The 22,709-nt window shown below is 41.4% G+C and overlaps 1 protein-coding gene across 1 annotated transcript in view; it reads right to left on the reverse strand.

Moving 5' to 3' along the window:
- ZAP70 (zeta chain of T cell receptor associated protein kinase 70) overlaps positions 1–22,297 on the reverse strand; it is a 29,311-nt gene extending 7,014 nt beyond the window's left edge. The window contains exons 1-8 of the mRNA XM_007433768.4: positions 22,174–22,297; positions 14,409–14,860; positions 12,634–12,794; positions 10,287–10,425; positions 7,831–7,912; positions 6,621–6,658; positions 5,059–5,113; positions 784–967 (exon numbers count right to left, since the gene is read on the reverse strand). Of these exons, the coding sequence (XP_007433830.1) occupies positions 784–967; positions 5,059–5,113; positions 6,621–6,658; positions 7,831–7,912; positions 10,287–10,425; positions 12,634–12,794; positions 14,409–14,810 (1,061 nt within the window). The 5' untranslated portion in view covers positions 14,811–14,860; positions 22,174–22,297. The remainder of the gene's footprint in view (positions 1–783; positions 968–5,058; positions 5,114–6,620; positions 6,659–7,830; positions 7,913–10,286; positions 10,426–12,633; positions 12,795–14,408; positions 14,861–22,173) is intronic.
- Between the last annotated feature and the right edge of the window lie 412 nt (positions 22,298–22,709).

A 22,709-nucleotide genomic window follows, 5' to 3' on the forward strand; every position in this document is an offset into this window, starting at 1 on the left:
GATGGTAAAAGTGGGCAACAGCTGATGTTAGGAGTCTGAACTCATTTCAAAATGAATATGACTCCAACCAAATGGGACTCATCATCCAGTTGTTCTCTTTCTTTCTAGGAACACCAGCTGTTTCAGGCAGCCACCCCCCTGGTGAGCACCGTTTTATTTTCCAAGCTTGCCCTGAAACAAAGCATCCCCATGGCATTCTGGGAAAAAAAATGGCAGCCATCAGAAAACAGCTGCCAATATAGCCCTCTTGTCTCGGTCAAAGGTATAAATAAGCAAAAGTAACAACAAAAATGTCCATGAAAGAGAATGAATGTTACGTACTTTTGAAAAAACAATCAAGGAAAAAATGTGGGTTTTAAAATAGCAACCAAGAAAGGAACCTAAAAGGAAAGGAACATAATGACTGTAACACCCCTAAGTTGTTACTGTGTGTTGGGTCCCACTCTCTGTGTAGACCACTCCCATCCGCTTGAGGACTATGCCAGGCTTTCATGGCAAGTCAAGGGATACCCTCCTAACATAGGTGGGGCTATTTGCTATTTTGGAAAGGGGGACTCAGGCATGTTTAAAAAGGGAGGGCAAGAAAAGGACCATAGCTACTTTTCCCCCATCAAGATAAGGTATCCACCCCCAAAATACCTCAAAATTTCAGGTACCCCCCCCCATGAAAGAGGAACAAAATCTGATTTTTTCACGGGGAGTAACAACTTCTGAAAACTGCAGAGCCCTGTCTCAGCATACTAAGAGAAATGTATCCAAAAACAGGGCATGTACAGTACTTACTTCCTCATTCTGTAAACTCCTTTCCTGACGCACCCAAAGTTGCCCTCTCCCAGGTCCACTTCATCTATCATCAGACTGCTCCTTTTTAAGAATAGCTTCCGGTCCTTGAGCTCTTCAGGGTCACTGTATGGGCTTTCATAACAGGATGTGTCCATGGGCAAGATCCGAGTCTTCTTTCCTGCTCCTACTCCGTCCCCAAGAAAGTAAAATAACTGGGTTTCATGTCCGAAGACACCCTTCCTAATTTCATAATTCCCCCTCATATGCTCAGTTCAAGCTATCTGTGTTATTTATTTATCAAATTTGTCACCGCCCATCTCGCTGAAACAACTCTGGGCAGTTTACAGCAGAGATAAAATTCATTAAAATGCAATATAAAAACAGTCCTAATAATAAATAGCTTCCAAGAAGGATGGAGAGTTAGTAAATAATTCAAGGGAGCGTCATCAGGGGGCTAACCACCCCCAGGGATGGTCAGAGCCCATATTGCCCCATGCACACTGGCTATATTATAGACATCAGCTCCTGTAAGATTGAAGAGTAAGCCTATCAATAATTATTTTTCATTGAAACTGAACAGAATCTTTGTTAACTATGGCAATGTTCTTCTGATCACCAACTGGTGGGATTAAACAACAGAGGAAAATTATGCTCTTCATGCCACTCTAAGAAGCATCTTGCAAGCATCTAGCTGACCATGGTGGAAATAGTAGGTGAACGAAATTGGGTATTGGTACAATCTGTTGAGTTTACTTAGATCTTTGCTCAGCTCAATAGACACCTTGAAATATTAGAAGTTCCTCACAATTCCTGAACTTTTCAGACTAACCATTTGGCTTCCTTTCTGTTCAAGCTCTTCCCCTCACTTTCTCCAATAGCAAATTCAGGAATTTAGGTAGGGATGTGGATTACTTAAATCCATGGAAGAAAAGCCTGCCAAGGGATATGAGTTTTGAAGATGCTATAGTAGTTTTATGTTGAAGGAAGCAGACCTCCAAATATTACTTGAAGGAGAACAATAGGGGGGAAAGCTTTGTTTCCTACTTGTGAGCATCCCAAGAAGCATCTAATTGGCCACAAGGAGCATCCACGTGTGTGTGTGTGTGTGTGTGTGAAAATTTATTTGTCAAATGTCTACCCCACCACAATCTAAACAGTCTCACCAGGGCTTAAAATAAAATAAAACACAAGACGTACAATAATTTTAAAAAACCCCACAAATGTCTAAAATATCTAAAAGCAACAATTAAGACTGGCTTCATACCCCTCTTCAGAACAGTTCAACTTCTTCCAGAAGGCAAATGGAGTTAAAACTAAGCAAACCTCCAACAGGAGGCCATTCCAGAAGGCCAACCTACAACAGAAAAACAATGCTTCTGGGTTTCACCCCCTCCCACCTTGTCCTCCTGAAAATGGGGGACAACCAGCTCTTCTTGCAACACAATTGAATTGACCCAGCCCTGTTGGTTACTATGGCCAATAAGGGCCTTGCCAATCCAGCAGAACTGTTCTTACTTTTTTTTTTTTTGAGTAACAAAAGGAATGAAGCCAAAAAATCTATGAGCAACCATCTTCATCGAAAGAGTGCAATGAAAGCTGAGTTTAGTCAGTGGACACAAACTACTGAAGGTCTGTCAAAGGAGGACGCCATAATACCTAAGGAATAAAATTTAGTATCCTGGATGCTGAAGACGATATTGATAGAATAGGACATTCCTGGCTGGATGAAACCCTGAATTAAGTATGTAACATTTTATTGCAGATCCCATTGGTAAAACTAAAGGATCCAAGCTATGTGTCTACCATAGTTCCACAAGGCCACAGAAGAAGCACAGTTATAATACAGCCTGAACTTTTAGAAAGAAAAATCAAGTTTCTTTCCCTTCCCAGCAAAATTATTTTTTAAAAAGCAGGGAAGAAAGGGGTTTGTTCAAATTGTCAGCCAAAAAGAAATAATCTGTTTTATCTCCCTGACTACTTTGGCACAGATTTTAAATAACAACAAAAGTACAGCACGTCCATTCTTAACTGTTCTTGCTGTTTTAGAAAAGTCAAGTCACCCTTAAGTCCAGTTGGACTCCTGATTGCTTGACTTGCAATCCATACAATTTCCACGCATGTTTTCTCAGCTTCTCAGTCTAGCTACAGTTCTGAGATTCCTTTGTGGTCTCCCAGCCAAGTATTAACCATGTACTGTACTTGGCTGACCATCCTGAGCTTCTAAAGTCAATTTATTTTAAGTAACACTGCACGTGGCCACAAGGGGGTGGTAAAGTAACACATACTGTACAGCACTGCTTCTCAATCTTGGCAACTTTAAGATGTGTGGACTTCAACTCCCAGAATTCCCAAGCCAGCATGCTGTTGTTCTAGCCCAGCAGCTGTCTACTGAAATAAATTCCCTGATTTGTAATAAAGGCATAATGCTCAATTCCATGTTTGATACACATAGGCAAAAGAGGAAGAGAAAGTAAAAGAGAATGAACGGAAAGGAAAATAAGTTTTAGATGCCTGTTCTTTTATGAAGTGGCCAAAAAGGGAATTTTTCAACCTGAGATTAGATGGAGACTAGGAGAAAGTAAATCCACTTTTTGAGTTCATGTTACTGAGGAATTATACTAAAAGCACAATAAACTTTTTGCCAAAACGGGATGCAGGCTGAACATTGGATGGGGGCTTATGAACAACAAGTTGGTAAGAATTTTTAATTTTAATTTAGGGTGCCTGGGCACCCTTTGGAGACGACCACTCCTCACAGACACTGGGTTGCCGTGTCTTGCTTTCAGACAGAAGATTGTGCAGTAATTTTTAGTACGAATAAGAGTCGGTCTTGGCTTACCCATTCTTATTCACTTCTGCATTGACCTGCCAATGTGATAAGGTGTCAAGGACAGGGAGCCACAGAACGCCGATTTTTCATGAGAGGTATTAATAAGGGCCCTGAGAGATAGGCAGCCACCAACCTCACGCCTCTCCTTGAAGCAATTATTTATTTATTTGTTTGTTGGTGAGATGTATATCTCTCTTCTTTTGTTCAGGAGCTCTAGGTGACATACACAGGGCTCTCTCCTCCCTTTTTCCCTACAACAGTGACAGGTGTAAGTTGCAGCAACCCAGATTTTATTTAAATCTAAGGAAAAACTTCCAGTGGTAAGATCTCTACAATTCTGGAACAATCTACCTACAGAGCTCATGAGCAGGGAGGGTTTTAAGAAGAGGATGGAGCTCCTCTCTTGGATGGCTTAATTGGGCTTCCTGCACATTGCAGAGCATTGGAACAGATGATCCTTGAGGTCCCTTCCAACTGTCTTGGTCTATGATGCGGTGAGTTAGGTTGGCTAAGAGGGACTGGCCCAAACTCACCCAGGGAGATCCCGTAGCTGAGGGGGGACTAGCACTGGGTCTCTCCACTCCTAGTCGAGATCCTTCTCCACTGCATCTGATTGGTTCTTGGGCTGAGAGGGAGGGACTGACTTGGGATCCCCCCAGGGAGCTTCTGGGGCTCAATCTCAATCTGTCTCATGCCAGTCCAAGGTGTTCCCTACTACACTACATGCCTATGAATTGCTTGGTTTAGCTTTAAGGGCAGAGTTAGTAATCAAGGTGCTGGAAGAGAGAAAGTCTATAACAATTATGCATGCTTACCAATCCAAATAAGGTAAGCTGAATTAATAAATGTGCACAGCTGAGTAAAGAGGATTTGTGGAATTAAATTCTCTACTCCTGATACTGGTTTGATTTGCAATGCTGGTTTTCAAGGTTCAAAGGCTAATTTGTCTATTGCATATGAACTGAGCCCAAAGGATTATTGATTGCAGAGCAGGATCTGAACATCCCCCTTGTTGGATACATTATTCTCATCCATCAAATGTGAGCAGAGTAAAGAACAGATCATTTAATGTCTAACTTTCCATCTTCTGCTATATTGTGCACATAAAAAGGTTAAAGCTAGAAGGTCACTCCCTTTGGGATGGTCCATGCTAATTACCCATAGTACAATGGATTATTGGATTATTGAGTTATGACCGCTCATTCAGCGACCATTCAAAATTACAACAGTGCTGAACAAGGGGGGGTTATGACAGGTCGGTGAAGTTGCAGCTGTCGCAGCATCCCCATGGTCATGTGATCGCAATCCGGGCACTCGGATGCCTAGCTCGCAGTTACAACATTCCAGCGAGCCGCAGTCACATGATTGCCATTTGCAACCTTCCCTGCCAGCAAAATAAAGATTTTCCTTTATGCTGTATCTGCTAAAGCTGTTCTCAAACTCACCAATGGGCTCTGGTGTGTATCCATCTGAGTTCTGAGATGTGAATCTTCGAGCAGCCTAGGAAATTCAGGGCAGAGTTTACACATTTAGGAAATTCAGGCCAGAAGATACACATCTATAACCACTCAGTAGCACCCTAACTCTGCAAATAAAAAGAGAGAAAGGGATCTGCCTAAAGCTAACAAGGAGCTGCATGTATGTATTAGGATTTAAAACCTGCTCCAATTTTATCTCTTTCTGCATCCTTTCCAACACTTACCATAGAATGATTTCAATAGGATTTTCCAGGCAGGATTATATGGCAGCTGTAGGATATAGGGCTCATCAGAACAACAGACCACTAACAATATCTTGCCCATTCCCTCCCCAACCCACCCCCCAGTTTTCTGTTCTCTGCACGCCACTAAACTCCCACTGAAGAAACAGGCTTGGAGTTTGGGGCTGCAACTGGACCCAAGGTTGTTGTTAAGACCTGGAACCCTTATCGCTATGAGCATCACTCATCAGCTTAGGCCAGTGTATTAGCTGCACCCATCTGGCCATCCTAATTCATGTATTCGTAACCTCAAGACTGAATTACTTAACACTGTGGCTGCAGGTACCTCCCCCGCTTCCTGACAAACTCTCGCCCTGTTCTACTTTTCTTTTCTAAAGATGATTTTAACATTAAACATTAAAATAGTAAATAGCTACAATCCAGGGCTTTGTTTCTGCATTCCCTGCTCAGGAAAAAAAGAAAATATAAATTGGGGTGGTAGAATGGAACAAAGCAAGTCAATCCTTTACCTTCTGGCTAGCCACTGGGTCAGCCATTTTGTGAAGGAGGAAGCCTTCTCTGCCACGGCGACCACTACCTTTCAGCTCTCACCATGCTCTCAGACGTACCTACTAGCCCTCCACAGTTGGCAGCTTCTGGATTACTGTAATCAACCCCTGTGGTAGGACTGATCCCAGCCTAACAATTAGCCAGGAGAAAGTTTACCATACCTGTGCCACAGAACTCAAAAAGACCACTAGATGGCCCCAGATATAGGAAACGCTAATTCTTTGCTGCCCTCTGGAGTGTGCAGCCCAGGTGTTGGTAGCCCTAGCCAGTTACCTGACAGGGGTATCTTGCCCAGCACATATTGCACCAAGGCTACAAGATGAGCACTAGCTGCACTCTGCTCTCCAATGCAAGACAAAATTATAAAGAACCTTGAAAGATTCCTTGAAATTTTTCAGTTACACCAGCCTTCTATGGCAACCTTACTCCTTTGGAAAGGCCCAGTTCTCTGTCCCATAGTAACAAATGCTGCTCAGTGGCAACAGGCTGGCAAAGCTTTCTACTTGAGGGAATGCCCTCCACTCTGTAGACCCAGCACAGACTTGTCTCAGGGGATGTTCTAAAAAAACCTCACTTTGTTACTTCTTCCCCTATCATTACTCTCCCTGACTTCTATCTTTGGAGATGATTTTTTTTAGGTTGTTTTATGATAGCTGTAAACCCATTTGTGAGCAATATGGATGAGAAGTGATCCATAAATGCATGTACTGAGCAAATAAAGACCATTGGCATACTCACCAGTGTAGATGGATGTGCTGGTGGCGTTGGAGTGGCAGCTGCAGGAAAGTAGGAAGGAAAGGAATAATAGAGAAATTTGTATTGTCGAAGGCTTTCACGGCCGGCATACAATGGCTGGTGTGGGTCTTCCGGGCTGTGTGGCCGTGTTCTGGAAGTTTTGTTTCCTAACGTTTCGCCAGCACCTGTGACCGGCATCTTCAGAGTGCAGGAGCACAGACAGGAGCAGTTCTCTCTGTGCCCAGGGTGATGTGACCCTTTTTGTGGGTATTTATAGAGATCTGGGGGGAAGGGGGATTGGGGGTATGTGGGGGGGGTTGGGTTACTGAGTGGCTGCTTGTTTTGGTGTCACATCTGTGTGTATCTTCCTGGGGATTAGGTAGGGTTTTTTCTTCTATTGGTTTGTGTATATGTGTACTCCCTAATAGATGGGACCCAGAGCATGCCTCTTCTGCTGGACCTAATGGGATGGGTAGACGTAACTGGGGAGAGGCAGTCCCTGAAATAACCTGGCCCCATACTATGTAGGGATTTATAGGTTACAACCACCACTTTGAATTGAACCTGGAAGCATACTGGTAACCAGAGCAGCTCGCAGAGCAGAGGAGTAACATGGACTGACTGAGGAGGGCACGCAACTGCCTGCTGTCATGTATATAAACTCTATAACACTGAATGCCCTCACATATGGGGACAGGAATCTCACTTTATTTTTTGAAAGACTGCCATAGTGCTCTTGTAGAGCAGAATATCTCCTGGTTCGTTGCCAGGTGGATTCTGGACTGGGCAGGTTGAGGGCAGGAAGCCACTGTTTTGCCCAGCTGATGCCAGTCAATCTATATGGGCTGATTGGCCAATTTAAGGCCCAAATAAATCTCAAACCCTCTAACTTATCCCAAATTCATCAGTATAGTATTCCCCAAACTGGAACCCACCAGATGTGTGGGCAATCAACTCCCAGAATCCCAACATGATTTTTGCCCTTGCACTATGCTAGGGGAGGAAATCTGGGGAGTTGAAACCTATAACATCTGGAGGATGCTGGCTTGGAAAAACTCTTTGAGAAGATCCTTTCCTGCAGATCTTTTTTAAAACTATAATACAATCTTTAAAGAACATAGATTGTGTGGTAACTAAAACATGCACACAGGGAAAGAAATAACCAGACTTGCCAATTGTTTTATCACAGATAGGAGAGAAGGAAGAACCTTACCTGACTGCATTTCAGGATTTGGGGTGCTCTCCTTCAGATAATAGATAAGGCCATCTGGTTTAAGTTTGAGATACTCGACCAGCTGATGAAAGAGTTTTGAAGGAGAAGATCATCAAGGGGGGGAGAGAGAGAGTCTAGAAAACTGATGAACAAGCAAGGTTTTTAGTTTAATTGCCTTTCTGACATCTCCATTTGCTTGTATCCCTTTGGAGAAATTGAACAGGGAAATTAAACATCTCAAAAAACAATATATGGAAAAGTCAGGAATAGATTTTACAGTAACTTATTGGAGCAAAGCTGCCCATGGTGGGTTCCATTTGGTCAATAACACACAACCTACCCATTCACCCCAATACAAAGAGATGGATCCTAGCATCATTCCACTTCCAACAACTTTTTTCCACCTATCAACCACTCTGCCTTCACTGATTTAGAAAGCTCATGGAAGCTCTCAAGAAAGGTACTGACCTCAGAGTTTGGGATAAATTAGTAAAAGAACAATTATATCAATATTTGGAAATAGAGATTTTGTAATCCAAAAGTTTGTTGCTTTCTTTCTTTCCTCCCTGAATTAATCAGGAGTCAAATCCAAATTTTAATGAAAGTTGAGCCAGCTCAAAATGAGTGTGTAGATGAATGAAGGTAGAGCAGTACAGGGGATATCATGATATGAGATGTGGGAGGTTGGGGTCAGTGGCATCTGCAGAGCGAGGTCAAAATAGGCAAGATGGCAGATGCAGCCGCATGATCCAAGCCTCACCCCTTTTCTACTTGTGTGAACCTCAAGGTTCACAAAGGACAGGGCTTGGATTGCATCTTGCCCATTTTGACCCATCTATAGATGCCACTAGCTAGAATGAAGGCAGCTGGATCCTCCAGGTTTCTGATAGCATCATTGTTGGAGACTGCAAATACAATGACGCTGACTCTTCAGCATCTCATGACCTATTGACCACAAGGGAGCAGCAGGCTGTAGATACAGGTAGTGCTTGCTTACCGACTGCCTCATTCAGCCACAAGTTTGAAGTTACAACAGTGCTGAAAAAATAATTGCAATTAATTGATTGATTTACAATCAATGCCCACATTTACGACATTTGCAGCATCTCAGTCATGTGATCGCCATTACAGTCAGTACACATTGTCCTATGTCTGACTTGTTGTTCCCCCCCCCCCGCCTTGCAGAGTAGAAAGATTGGAGAGGAAGGGATTACAAGACAGTAAGCAGACATACAATGGGGAATACACATCAAAAGCAATGTGGTGGCATCGGCAGCCCCAAGCGCACTACACAAACATCCTGGCGTATTCCCCATTGTGTGCCTGCTTACTCTCTTGTAATCCCTTCCTCTCTAATCACTCTGCAAATGGGGGAGAGAGAAAAACAGGTCAGGGCACGGGAGAGACTGCCTACAGAAATTGGTTGGTTTCTTCCCCCCCGCCCAGAGTGGAGAGTATGGAGAGGAAGAGATATGTAAATACAAACATTAATTCCCTTCTTGCTAATTATCCCAGCACTGGGATAAGCATTCCAAAGGGCGGGGGAGTGGGGAAAAAGAAAACACAGTCACGGTCCCATGATATCCCACAGAGCTGCCAGTCCCAGTTGTGGTTGCTAGACGAGGACTACCTGTACAGCTTTCAGGATTTTCTGAATCCCCTCCTTGTCTGCCATTATGCCTGGTCTTTGTCTAAGAGATTACTGAACGGAGGTCACTTCCTTCTGCCTTTCCTCCCAGCCAGACATAGACAAGGCACATGTTAGACTTTGCTTATCCCTTTAATGTATTTCCTATAAATAAATCTCCTTCCTATTATAGTTATACAACCAGCTTCACCAATCCTTGCTCTGGTCAGATTCTTACTTTCAGGAATGTTCACACACACTCACAGAATGCACCAACCGCCAACAGTCATCAGGTTCTGAACTTCAAAATTGTACCTGGAGAAAACCAAGCTACACTAGAAGACAGGGAAGTACATTCAATTACAGGTAGTCCTTGCTTAACAACAGTTGGTTTAGCGACTGTTCAAAGTTACGACAGTGCTAAAAAGTGACTTACGACTGGTGCCCAAAGTTATGACGGTCGCAGTGCCCCCACAGTCACGTGATCGTGTTCCGGGCACTTGGCAACCAGCTCACACTTACAATGTGTAACCCGGTGCCACATGATCTCCATTTGTGACTTTCCCAGCCGGCTTCTGGCAAGCAAAATCAATGGGGCCTGCATGATTCACTTAACAATTTAGTGACCTAAATTCCGGTCCCAATTGTGGTTGTTAAGTGAGGACTACCTGTAGCCCAGATCCAAACAGAGCTGACAGGAACAAACCTTTTGCTTGTAGAGTACTTTCCACTGTTGCAGAAAATGGAAGTTTAATTTAATTGTTTACATGCTAGAAGAGGAAGGACGTCAATTTACATATGCACATGCTCACCCAAAAGATTAACTCACCTGCCACAGTGTATCAAACTTGGTTCCTTCTTCCACAGAGTATTTCCCTGATTTTCCTTGCCTTATTCGATAGTGATAAACAGTCTTTCCATACACAAGGGAAAGGGCATAGCTCCCTTCCTCTTTTTTTTGTCTCATCCTGATGGGAGAGGGAGATGAAGATCAGAAACAGTTATATTTCCACAAATGATCTGTATGACTCCCATGTAGCAACTTAAAACAGTACAGAGTAGGATTGGCAATTCCACCAGCTTTCTCCTTTATGCAAATCTGTCATATTAATGTTTATCTGGATCTCTTTTTTGCAAATCTATCAGTACGTTGAACTTCAGAACTTTTTTTAAAAAAGTTTAGACTAAATTGTGCATTTTTGTGCAGGTTTCTTCAAACATAACACAATTTTGCCTGTTAATTTTTTCAATTTCTCTAATATAAATACATTATATTTCATTCTTACATAGGTATAATTTTGTCATTTTTTAAAATCCATATATTCATGTGTGCATGTGCACATGTCCTTTTGTACAGATTTTCCCTTAAGATGGGCGAACTGCTTTGCAAAATTCAGAGGGCTGCAAATTTCAGGTAATATATTTGGGGATTCTTGTTCCTTTTTGCCCACCAAAAAGTTTTTGCCTGCCAGTGAGTATTGCACACCAGCTGGTTACATCTACTTATTTCAGTTGTCATTCCCGCCCCACCCCCACCCTGTCAAATGGTTAGGGTTCTCGAACGATGGTTGACAGTTACCATTGCAAAATTATATACCCATGCAATAACGAGGATACCGCAGTAATCAATTATGTCCATAACAGACAAAAACTTTTCAGACATGAGATTTTAATGCTAGTCTGCAGGAGATGAGATTTTAACATCATGGTGGGCAAAAAAGGAACATTTTGGTTTATATTGTTTTGAAAATATAAAACTAGACACATTTACATTTAAGTGCAAACTTAATCAATTTCTCTCCCATAGGAAACAGTTTTTAGAAAGCCATGAGCATTTTTAAAAAATTAACTATCTGGAGATGTAAATAAATACAAACAGTAATTTCATCAAAAGGAAGAGATACATAGGTTCGGTATGAATCCTGGTAACTGATATTTTTAAAAAGCTAATGACAAAACTGGCTTGGATATTGCCTGACACTGTATATTCCAGATTCCTGGAATACCATGGTATTTTGTACTAGGAAATTCGGTTTCTTTTAAACAACTGAAATCTTAAATTTTAATGATTTTTAATTGCTAAGAAACTATTATACAGTGAAATCTAGTTCTAAGGGGTTTTTTGGTGCCTTTGAACTGATGCAAATATATCCTTCAGACCAAACTATTTTATTGATTGCAGTTATACCATTTTTAATTAATATTGTTCCCAAACACAAAATCAGTCATTTACAAGGACAAAATAAATCCCTGATGAGTCTAACAGAAAGGGATGGAACGATCTATTCAAAGAGGCACCCTCTGAACTAGAGTTAATTGGGTGTCCATTATTCATAAACATCCAATACACAATATGTAAATGTGACTGATTTAAGCCTTTGGCTGTGTTTTACATTATCTGTGTGATGACATCCTTACTCACAGCAGGATTTCGTCTGTGGTGTGCAAACTTTGCACTGAGCTCCAACATTCAGTGCCCTGAGGCTTCACTATATTACCTTGCATGTGTTTTGATATTATGCTGTAACAAAACATTTGCTATTGCAGTAGTGAAAATAAATCTCAACCCATAATTTTCTGGGTGAAAATTGCAACTCATCAAACAACGCTAGTAGATATACTGTGCTAAGCCACAGTTTGTTTTAACTATGATTTGTGAAATAAAGTATAATTGGACTTATATAATGTTGTAAGCCATAAATCATGATTTACAAACTAGAGTAGCTGCTTTTATACAATTTAGTAAACAAAACCAAACAAAAACAAAAAACACATTAAGGTTTTAACTGACTTGTGAATTCCAGGTTTTATCTGGTAAAAAAAGTCAGCAGGCAGCAAACAGCATCCATAATGTTGATTATAAACAGGAGGACAAACAAAGTAACAAAGCTGGGGATGTTTCAGCAAATTAAAACTATCAATGTCCAGGAGTCAATAAAACATTGAAAAAACAAAATATAGAAGCTGCAGGTCAGGCTCTGTCTGAACATAGTCCCCCCAGATATCCTACATTGCAACCAGACTGAAAATGCAAGGCTTGTGCTAATAAAAGGCTGTTTAGCCAGAATGTGCAATTGTGCAAATAAATGTCTTAAATATGGGACTGCAAGTAGTGGGAAGAAAAATATTTCTCCAAAACTGAACCAGAAGTTTTTCCTCCATTCTTAAATGCTTACAGGAATTTCCCATCAGGCTGTGCTCCTGAGTACAGCCGGCTTTCAGCTTGCTCTCGGGAGATGGGGCCATGATACCAAGGCATCTTCTCGTGAGCAGTCGTGGCCAGGAGTTTCTCCACTTGTGGTGCTTGACTTATGATTGCTAGTTCAAGATTCTCTCCCTATCAAAGAAAGAAGAGAGGAAGGGTAATTATCTTTTGCATTACTGGGAATTATTAAAACAGGTAACAACTGATGAGGAACTTTGCTCTTTCCAGCCTAAACTGTAATTGGATAAATGGGTAAAATTTAATCTAAGTAGCTTTTTCCCCCCAACAATCTGAATGGTGTGTGTGTGTGTGTGTGTGTGTGTGTATGCGTGCAATGTAGAAGAATGTTTCAGTACAACACTAGCTAATATATCCCCAACCCTAGACTTGGCACAGTTTAATTGAGTACAAAAGGAGGGAAGGCATATTCTGGAACTATAAATTCCTCCTGAGAAAATAATACATTGAGTGTTTTGGAATGGTTTGGAATCTTTTTATGTCAATTTCGCCTTATGGGTCAGCAAAGTTTTATTTCATCTAATCCATTTTAAGTTGCCTTTTTATATGTCAGTTTGATATGGTTCTGTGCTCCTGTAGAACTTTTTTTTCCCATTCATGTGGAAAAATTGTAAAAGGTATTTTGCTTTCTAATGGAGCCTTTCCAAGCAACATTTTTAACACATCAACAGAAGGCTGCCTGTTGCCCAAAATCTGAATGCTGCCAATTCTCCATTCTATCCTACAGGCAATTTTATTGTAGTTTAATCCCTGTTCATTCCACACTGCCAAACATCCGTTCTTTCCTTAGCAGGAAACCGCTTCATTCACAGCACCCTTCAAACATCTCATCATTTCAAAAGACTGCTCCTTTGCTAAAGGATTGTTCTTCAGTCACAACACGTCCATTCCTTCAGATTCTAATTCAATTATACTTTCCCATGTCCTCCTTTCAGAATTCATTCAATTCCTCAGCTAGTTCCTAAGGAGCTTAGATTTTGTGTATAGTCACTCAGTGTATATACTGTGGGGTGAAGAGGGAACCAATCTGTAGTGAGTTCTTTCAGCCCCAGGACCTAGAGGTGCTTTAATGAAATGGGAGAAGGAACAGCAGATAGACAGCAGAAACAATGATCAATGAGACAGCTTGCAAGGAAGTGATGGATGATTTATTGTTGCAATCACCAAACAATCCAGCATTCCCTTGGAACATAGTAGTAGGAATGTCAGAATACCACTGAATGGTATGGACAGCAGGATGCTAACTCAGAAGTATGCTATACTATTACAACTGGGCCTGGCAAATGCTGCCCCTCTGGAAGGATTCACTGGAAGGGCTCACTCTAAATCTTTTAGATTTGGCTCTCCAAAGTGGCTTGTACAACAGTTATTTCACTATTTTAATGGATTACCTGATCCTCATACTCAAACCCAGCTGCTATTCATTAACACAGCCACGTCTTTTTTCAAATTCAGAAGCCTGAAAAAAGACATAGTGGCTTTAATAAGTAACAAAGAGGGGCTGAGCTTGCGTGAGTTTCAAAACAGTTGTTCAAAACCATTTTCAAAATGTGCATAGCCTGAAAGCATGTGTGTGTATATATACTGTATACAGAATATTATAACATTACTGGGATTTTATTTTTGTCATTAAGTTTTGGATTTTGTAAACCACCTAGAAGGAAATTTGTGCAGCGCATAAATAGAAATAAATTTCCTAATGAAAATGAAATCAAAATTATGGCATACCTCCAAGTTCCACGTCTGCCGGACATATTCACGGACCATGTTCTCCCGGATATTGTCGAAAATCCCTAGCTGGGGCTCCAGGCCGTCAGGACGGTTGCAAGGCTTCCGCAAAGTACAGCAAAGTCCATCTGCATCCTTGGCATAAAATTCACAGAGCTCTTCGGGGCCACAGTGTGCTTTCCCTCCAGAGATGGCAAAGGTGCCATTCATCTGACGCTCAATGGGATAATGATAGAACTGGAGTTTGTGCACTACAGAGAGGACATAGCCTCCAAGATTGCGGAGGCATTGTCGCAGCAAAAATAGCCCATCAGACATCCCTGCCAGTTTGAGGTGGTCCTCTGCATCTGATCGGGAGATGCTGCCATAGTAGAAAGGCAGATGGGCAGCTGGATTGGGCATTTGGAGAGTGTTCCTGGTTCCACCACGATGGTGCTGTACTTAGGAGATGTCTAGGAGGAAAAAGTCAACACCATGATTAACCAAAAGGAGAATATATAACTGCCAAGACACCTCTCCTGAGTTTCCTTTGGACAAAAATGATACAATCTTCAGAAACAGACTCACTTGCAGAAAGATGACAGTGGCAAAACAAGTCTGCTCTTGCCCATCATTCTTCAGTTATTTACCCATTTTTTTTAAAGTATCTTACGTGAGAGAGCAGCTGTCCTCAAACAGAAGGCCAACTTTTGAAGGCTGGCTGACAGATGCATATGGGAGTTTTTGAGAGTCATGGTCTCTGGTGGCTGGGGCAAAAAGGTAAGATTAGAGTTATTTCTATATCCTTCCTCGTGCGTCCATTTGATGGGTTCCAATGGACAAAACTGGAGAGGGAGGTGAAGGGGAAGGGGAAAGGGAAGGGGAAGGGGAAGGGGAAGGGGAAGGGGAAGGGGAAGGGGAAGGGGAAGGGGAAGAAGAGGAGGAGGAAGAGGAGAAGGAGGAGGAGGAGGAGGAGAAGAGGAAATTCTACTGTCTTAATATGCAGTGAGAAAATGGTGAAAAGCTCAAATAAATATTCAGTTCCTAAACCACTGAAAGACTTTAAAGAACCTGGGTTTAAGTGTAACCCACTTGGGACCTGCACACTCTCGCCTCATCACCATCCGGTCCCAAAACCCAGAGTTTTTTTTTCCTTCTTCTTGAAGTCAAAGCACCCATTTGTGACATTCTTGGGCAGGAAGTTGTGGCAGGAAACACAGCCAGCGATGGCTGCAAATAAACAGAGCAAGCAGATTGTGTCATGGTGGGTGTCTGGATCTTGCCCCCCCAGAGAAAAGTATTTGACACATGCTGTTCACTGAAAATATATTGGAATAAGGATGTTTGTTGGGGTGAGGGAATCCTCAGGCAAAAGCAAAGATGTAAAGATGCTTTAAAATCTCAGTACTGGTTTTTATTATTTGCCCTTTCATAGTTCTGGGCAGTAAAATGTAAAAGACTGCCTTATTAAATGTGATTAAAGCACACTGGTTCTAACAGGCAAAGCTGAGAACCATAGCATTAACAGAATCTTCCCTGTTTATACCTAGTCTGTGGAGTCCTTGGGGTTCTCTGAGCTTGGTTGTTTTCCTCTGGTAGTTCCTTGATTAGGATTAAGGAGTTTTCATCATGCCTTTTGACTGCTAGTTGGTGTTCATGGATGTCTGTTCTGCCTGTCTTCCTACACAGTGGTTGTTACAGTCCTTACACTGTATGTTGTAAGGCTTGCAGAGTGCATCCATGAACACCAACTAGCAGTAAAAGACATGATGAAAACTCCTTAAGCGCACAGCACAGACAGACTTAACCATAGTTTCAACTGGGAAACTGTCACCATCTTAGACCAAGCTAAATCCAAAAATGCAAGGGAATTCTTGGAAGCTTGGTATTCAGACAAGGCAGCCATCAACAGGCACATAGAGATAAACAACATCTACACCCTATTCAAAAGAGACAATAGAAAGGAAAGCAAAAGACCAGAACATCTCCTCACCAGCAACCATCACCCAGAGAAGCAGAGATTAACACCAGGCACACAATCAAATAGTAAACAATACCCTAATCAAGGAACTACCAGAGGAAAAAAATAAAACAAAACAAAACCCACACCCCCACCAACACTGGCAGGGCATGCCACAGTATATAAACAGAGAGCAAACTCCATTCCATTCTAGCACTGAAGATGTTACCTAGCCGGGAAATGAAACGTTTGCAAGAAAACAACCAAGCTCAGAGAACCCCAAGGACTCCACAGTTCAATCCTGAGCTAGACATATTCGCTTCTATTTATACCTAGTCTCTTATATTTAAAGGTAGACCACTCTGCACATGGAGGTTCCATGCCTCAACTGCTGGACAGATATCTTCCATCCATTTAAATCCCTGTAAAGTAGTAGTAAAGTACAACCATTTTGAACAAAAGCCCCGTACATACATAGAGAGACCTCTGTTGCATTGGCACAAGTGTCCATCTTATCCTAAGTTTCTTTTTCCAGCAGTGACCAACCCTTAGTGCTCTTTGGAATTTCACAAACTATTGAAGGCAAAAATTCCCCCTTGTTTTATTCTAAATGCCAGAAGTAGACTGACATTGACACTGCAGGTTCTATCCAGCTAACACAGCCAAGCTTTGTGCATCTCACAAGTTATTTGCAACTTACTATGCTGGACAAGCAATTTTGTTTCCCCAAACCAAATCTATGACTGATTGGCTTCTCATGTGCAAATATATTGAAAAAAGAGAAAATAAGGTCTCATTCAATTTACTTGCTCATGTTCCACATATATTCTACCTACTCCACTATTTTCCATATATTCTATTCCACATATTCTACCTATGGTGGCTTAAAGAAGGAACACTATCAGTTGCAACAAAGCTGTAGTTGATCAACAACAATTGTTGAGGCATAGTTGGAAGGACTGGGAATGTCTAGCTTGTCAAATTAAAACTCTCCAACAAACAACTATCCAGCTTCATCAAGTCCCCCATCCCATGGCTCAGACATGCCCTGGTAACCACTTTTGTAGGACTTTATTTATGACTTCATTCATTCATTCATTCGTTCATTAATTAATTAATTAATTCATTCATTCATTCATTCTTATTTGGACATGGACCAACTCCAGCTGACTCTGTCACCATCAATCACCATATCATCAATTCTTTGTCACCATCATATCACCAGTCTGTAGTTGAGATAACTTAAAGTCATCTGTTCCAGTTTTAAATAGTCTTCTCACAGTGTAAGTTTTACTACAGACACAATCTAGGACACCTTGTTGACAATGTGGTTGATGACATCCCAGTTCCTAATGGCCAATGTAGGGTTCTCTGGGCACAACATCTGCTCTCCAGTCACTGGGCACTGCCCTCATGGCCATTTTGGCTTGGGACCCAAGAGAGACTGGACGCCGGATTGCCACAGAGGCATCTTACTGTGTAACAGGAAGGACACACTGGTCTCTGGCCTTGTTGCAGATGGTGATTAAAGTTCAGCCCTAAGGCAGCAAATTTTAGGCCACAGTCATAGAAGTACAGAGTTGGAAATGATCCCAAGGATCATCTAGTCCAACTGTTTGCAATGGGCAAGAAAACCATTAGTTAGATTAGTTAGAATCACAGAATTATGGAGATGGAAGGGACTCCAGGTATCATCTAGTTCAACCCTCTGAAGAGTGCAGGAAAACCAGTTAAACTATATTTAAGAAGTGGCTGTCCAGCCTTTTCTGAAAATCTTTCAGAGATAAAGAACCCACATCTTCTATGGTTGTTCAGATCTTTCAAACAGGAAGTTTTTCCTGATATTCAAATGAAATTGAGACAGCTGCAAATTATACCCATTGTTTCTGATCCTAGTTTCTGTGGCCATGGAAAAGAATTCTTGACCAACTCCCCTGTAGCTTCCCTTTATGTAGCTGTACATGGCTAGCCTTCTTCCCTGACTCTTCTTTTTTTCTAGACTGAACTTCTGAAAGTTTACAAGTTCCTCAGCCCTGGCTTAAAAAGCCTCTGAGTCCACTCTGGAGCCAAAAAGAGATTAAATTTGTTCTGTCCTTACCAAAGGCATTAAAATTCAGGGGAATTCAATTGGAAGGTCATCGCTTAGATAGTTTTTATAAAAAAGCTATATTAAAAAGTGTTCTATGCAAGGCTGTACCCTAAACTCTAAGTTACTAAACGTCAAGGAGACAAAATTACTCTGAAAATTAACTGTGGGGTTTAGATTATGAAAATCTCATGGACATCAACTGACCATACTTGGAGAAAGGATGCTGGAGGTGCCATTCATAGCAGAGCACCTGATTTGTCTGCAAATGGTCCCAAGTTCAATCCTTAACTTCTGTGCATTGGTAAGAGAAATTTTCTGTCCTCAATCTCCAGAGAATTGTTGCTGCAATTCAATTCTTGACAGTCTTAATTCAGTGGACACTGCCCTGACACAGAATAAGGCTTCCTATCTTCTGGATCAAATCAACCCGCTGTTCAGATCCTGAGGACTGGAAATATGTTTTGTCTTTAGAAGAAAGACTGTAGTTTTGTAGTAGAGCCCTTGAATGTGATTTCAAAATGTGCCAAGTTTCATCCTTGACATCTCCAGTTCGAGTTCAGAAAATCCACTATCTAAAAATCCTGGAGAGTTATTGTACATCAGTATGGACAATCCTGAATTAAGTGGATGAAAGATAGAATGAATGTCAGGATCTGCGCAAGCTAGCAATCAAAGCATAGTTAAATTGTAGAATAGTGATGCATAGTTGACAGGGTTAAATGTTAGAGTTGTTAATTGTATGCCCGCTTGCTTGTTCCTGCCATAAAAGTCAGGAGAGGAGAGGAATGAAAATCCAGAGCCAGGTGCAACCGTTACCTTGGTTAGAGGCGCCAGCAGTCGTGAGACCAGGAGAAGGCACTTTCAAGCAGGAAAGTAGAGTAGAAGGGGGGGGGGAGGGGTTAAAAGGAAAGCTTTAGGCCAGGGAGGGTCAGTCTCAGCAATCTATAGAAGCTGTATGCTGCTTCTCAATAAAGAAATCTTTGATGGAACCAAATAGAGTCCAGAGGATTTACTGAACTTGGGAACTGAGTGTGCAGACTCTGACAATGAACCTATTCCCCACCATAGTGGGATCTCACTGGCTCTTCACATATCCATGCACCCATGAGAATACCCAAACAAACCAGTTAATCCTCACTTTGCTGAGTATAGGGGTTAGGATAGATCTCATAGGAAAACTCTCACAGGACAAGTAGACAACACAGTTAAGCTGGTATCAATATCAGAAGCCATGCTAGAATTAGTGGGGGAGTTTTAAACACCATCAGGGAGAACTCTGGTTAGAAGAAGCTTGTTAAGAAGAAACAGTGTGATGGCTGGCAGCTAAAATAAAATAACTGAGAGGTATTGGTGGTTGAACATGGGTCATTTGTTTTAGTAAAAACCCAATATGGGCTGGTAAACCTGAGTTGGATTTGTTTGTGGGCAGTTGGGAGGATTGCCCCAAAAATGGTTTGGACCCTATCTGAAAAAGAATACTGAAGAAGAGGTGCCACTGTAGGATCTTTCTGCTCAAGACAGAAAGCTGTCAGTAGAGCTGAAGATGACAGAAGAGAAGATCAAAGGTTTACCTGCCAGAAAGAAAACCCAGCAGACAATGAGCTGCCCATCTCATTGATGAAGTGATGCTGGCCAGTATAACCTTAAGCCCCTTCTTAACTTTAGATAGAAATAGTTTTAGTATTTAGAAACATAGAGGGGCACGTGCATGCTACTCACACCCATGTTAAGCTTGGATCACAATATATTGTAATGGTATGTGGAATGACCTTGGGAGATAGGAAGAAGAGCTGGAGCCTAGATGATGGTCTGGTAAGTGAAATCTGAGTCCAAAGCAGGAGGGGTAGGGAAAGCTTCTCAGAAGGGACCCTCCCTAGTTTTCAGGAGAGTAAAAGCAAGGGATGGGAGGGGTACTTTCAGACCTGCAAGATTCTGTTAATGCAACCTTACAATAAAGATAGAGTTAGTAATCATAGTGATGGTTCTTGTCTGGACTACCTTGAAGGATTAACATATGTACATTTACATGCACTGTATATTGGAGTTCAGAAACAAAAAGTCTCCCTGGTACTTTTGGAAATTATTAGTCAGGAAAGGAAACTTGATATTAGTCAGGAAAGGAAATGTGAAACAATTAGTGAGGCCTTGAAGCTAGGAATGTGGATCTCTTGACTGTTCTGAAAAAGTTGCTTGAAATTGCTTCTTACTGACCTTTAAGTGAATAAAGCAGAAAAAAATCTGGAAAGTGGTATGGTCCCCCATTTCCATCAGCTCTCTTGAACTGTGAATTTACCCTGTCACAAAGGATTTAACTTGAGAGATGCTTCTGTTGCTCAGAAGCAGAGCATAATGTCTCAGTTTGAAACTATGCTATGTACACAGAGAAAACTACACCAAGCTCTCCTGATCAAGAATCTGACTTGCCACTAGCAATTTCCTGAATTCTGAACTAGGTGAATCTGTGGGGTCCTGCCAAAGTTCTCCACAAAAGAATAATTGCTATGCTGGATCAGGCCAGTGATTCAATGTAGGGCAAGTTACGGTTCTCTCCACTCCTTCTTGAGTCTAGCAGAAAACTAGACTGATGTAAAATGTGCCATCCCCATCCCCATCACCAATCCCTTCCTGACTTTATGGTTTATTTTTCAAGTCACTGTAGCCTCAACCTCCCTCCAATCTAATAGGTAACAAAACCTAACAGAATTTATTCAACTTGAGTCTATCCTTAGATGGTGTTGGAAGAAATGAGAAAAGACAGCTTTGTCACTGGAGTACAGCTAAGGATGATTTAAGTCTATCTTACTCATGGGGTGGGGATGAGATAAAGATCACAGAGACACAGCAGATATAAGGGGTTGCCTTCCCTGAGGAAAGTGAAATAGCTACCAGAAAATTCAAACTTTTTTTTTGGGGGGGAAACATATTTAGAAATTTTAGATAATTCAAATAGAGCAGTTTCTAAAATTTACATCATTCGTGTAGCATACAAAACAAATCCTGAAAGAAGTTTGGGAGGCAGAAACCATAGATCAACCAATGCAGGAAATAATATGGCATAAAAAACTTTTCTGAGTTATTCCTATATTTGTTAAGGAGAACTCTTCACTTATAAATGGCACTACACTCTTGCTCAAAAAAGTTACAGAATCTCACCCTCCCCAAACTCTGTGGACAAAAAGGAACTTTTTTACATCTTTGGTGGGAATGCCCTAAAATAAAAGTCTTTTGGGATAAGGTAAGTGAAATAACTATATTAACTCCAAACTATTTGTAGCAGAAAATTAAGTTTGGTGTCGGTCTGTTCCGGGCTCAGTTTAAGAACTACATCAAAACATATGTTACCTACTCTGCTGACAGCAGCCAAATTAACAATAGCCCACTGTTGGAAATCAACTCTTCCCCATCACTTGACAAAGAGTTAAATAAACTATGGCATATGATACCTATGGAAAAATTAACATGTAAAATGAGATGCATTAAAGAATATGCAGAACCCCCAAATCTTTAAGCTTTGTGGCATCCTCTTAATAGTACAAAAGGAAAAAGGAAAAAAGGGGGTTGCTACAGCATGATTAAGCCACAGCTTGGGGCAAGTGAAGAAAGGCCCTTGATCAGTACAATCTCGCTTACCAAAGTTACTAAACGGTGACAGAGAATTCCGGCTCTGATTTTGGAAGAGAAATAGAATGAAGGTTTAGCAGCCACTGCTGTTTTGCTTCAACTCCGGATAATCTTACCTGATTCAGAGAATGGGGAGACAGAATAGACCTTCCTTCAGATCTTTTCTTCTTTTCACAAAACAAATAAATAAAAGAACATACAGTTAATGGCGTTCTCTGCCTCACAGCAAAACAGCAGGCATTTGGGTGACCGAGCAGTTAGAGACATGTGGGCAGAACAGGGCTGTTTGCCCTGAAAAAGCAAACGGCATGTGACGTCACTAAGAGGCTTCACTTTGAAGTGAAAACCTGATTTCCTCCTTACTAAGGCAGGAAAGTTGAAAGGAGCACATTTAAATAAACACACACAGAATTCATGATGCTCTGAAGAACACAGCGTCATCCTAAAACACATTTGTCACTTTCTTCACCAACAGGGCACCTGTGCTTTTTCAGAACTGCTGAGCAGGCTGAAATTCAACTGAGGGAGCCATTTCTATCCTGCCTGCTCTGAAAAACTACCAGTGTTTGTTCCTGACTGCTAGATGACTATGGAAGGCACAACAACTCAGCTATTCCTAACAGTAAAGATTACTCTTCACTCAAATTCCCTT

The sequence above is a fragment of the Python bivittatus genome, unplaced genomic scaffold (genome assembly GCF_059951505.1).
Source record: "Python bivittatus isolate LINGU-HERP-01145 unplaced genomic scaffold, Pbiv_v1 ctg000580_np1212, whole genome shotgun sequence".
Lineage (NCBI taxonomy): Eukaryota > Metazoa > Chordata > Lepidosauria > Squamata > Pythonidae > Python > Python bivittatus.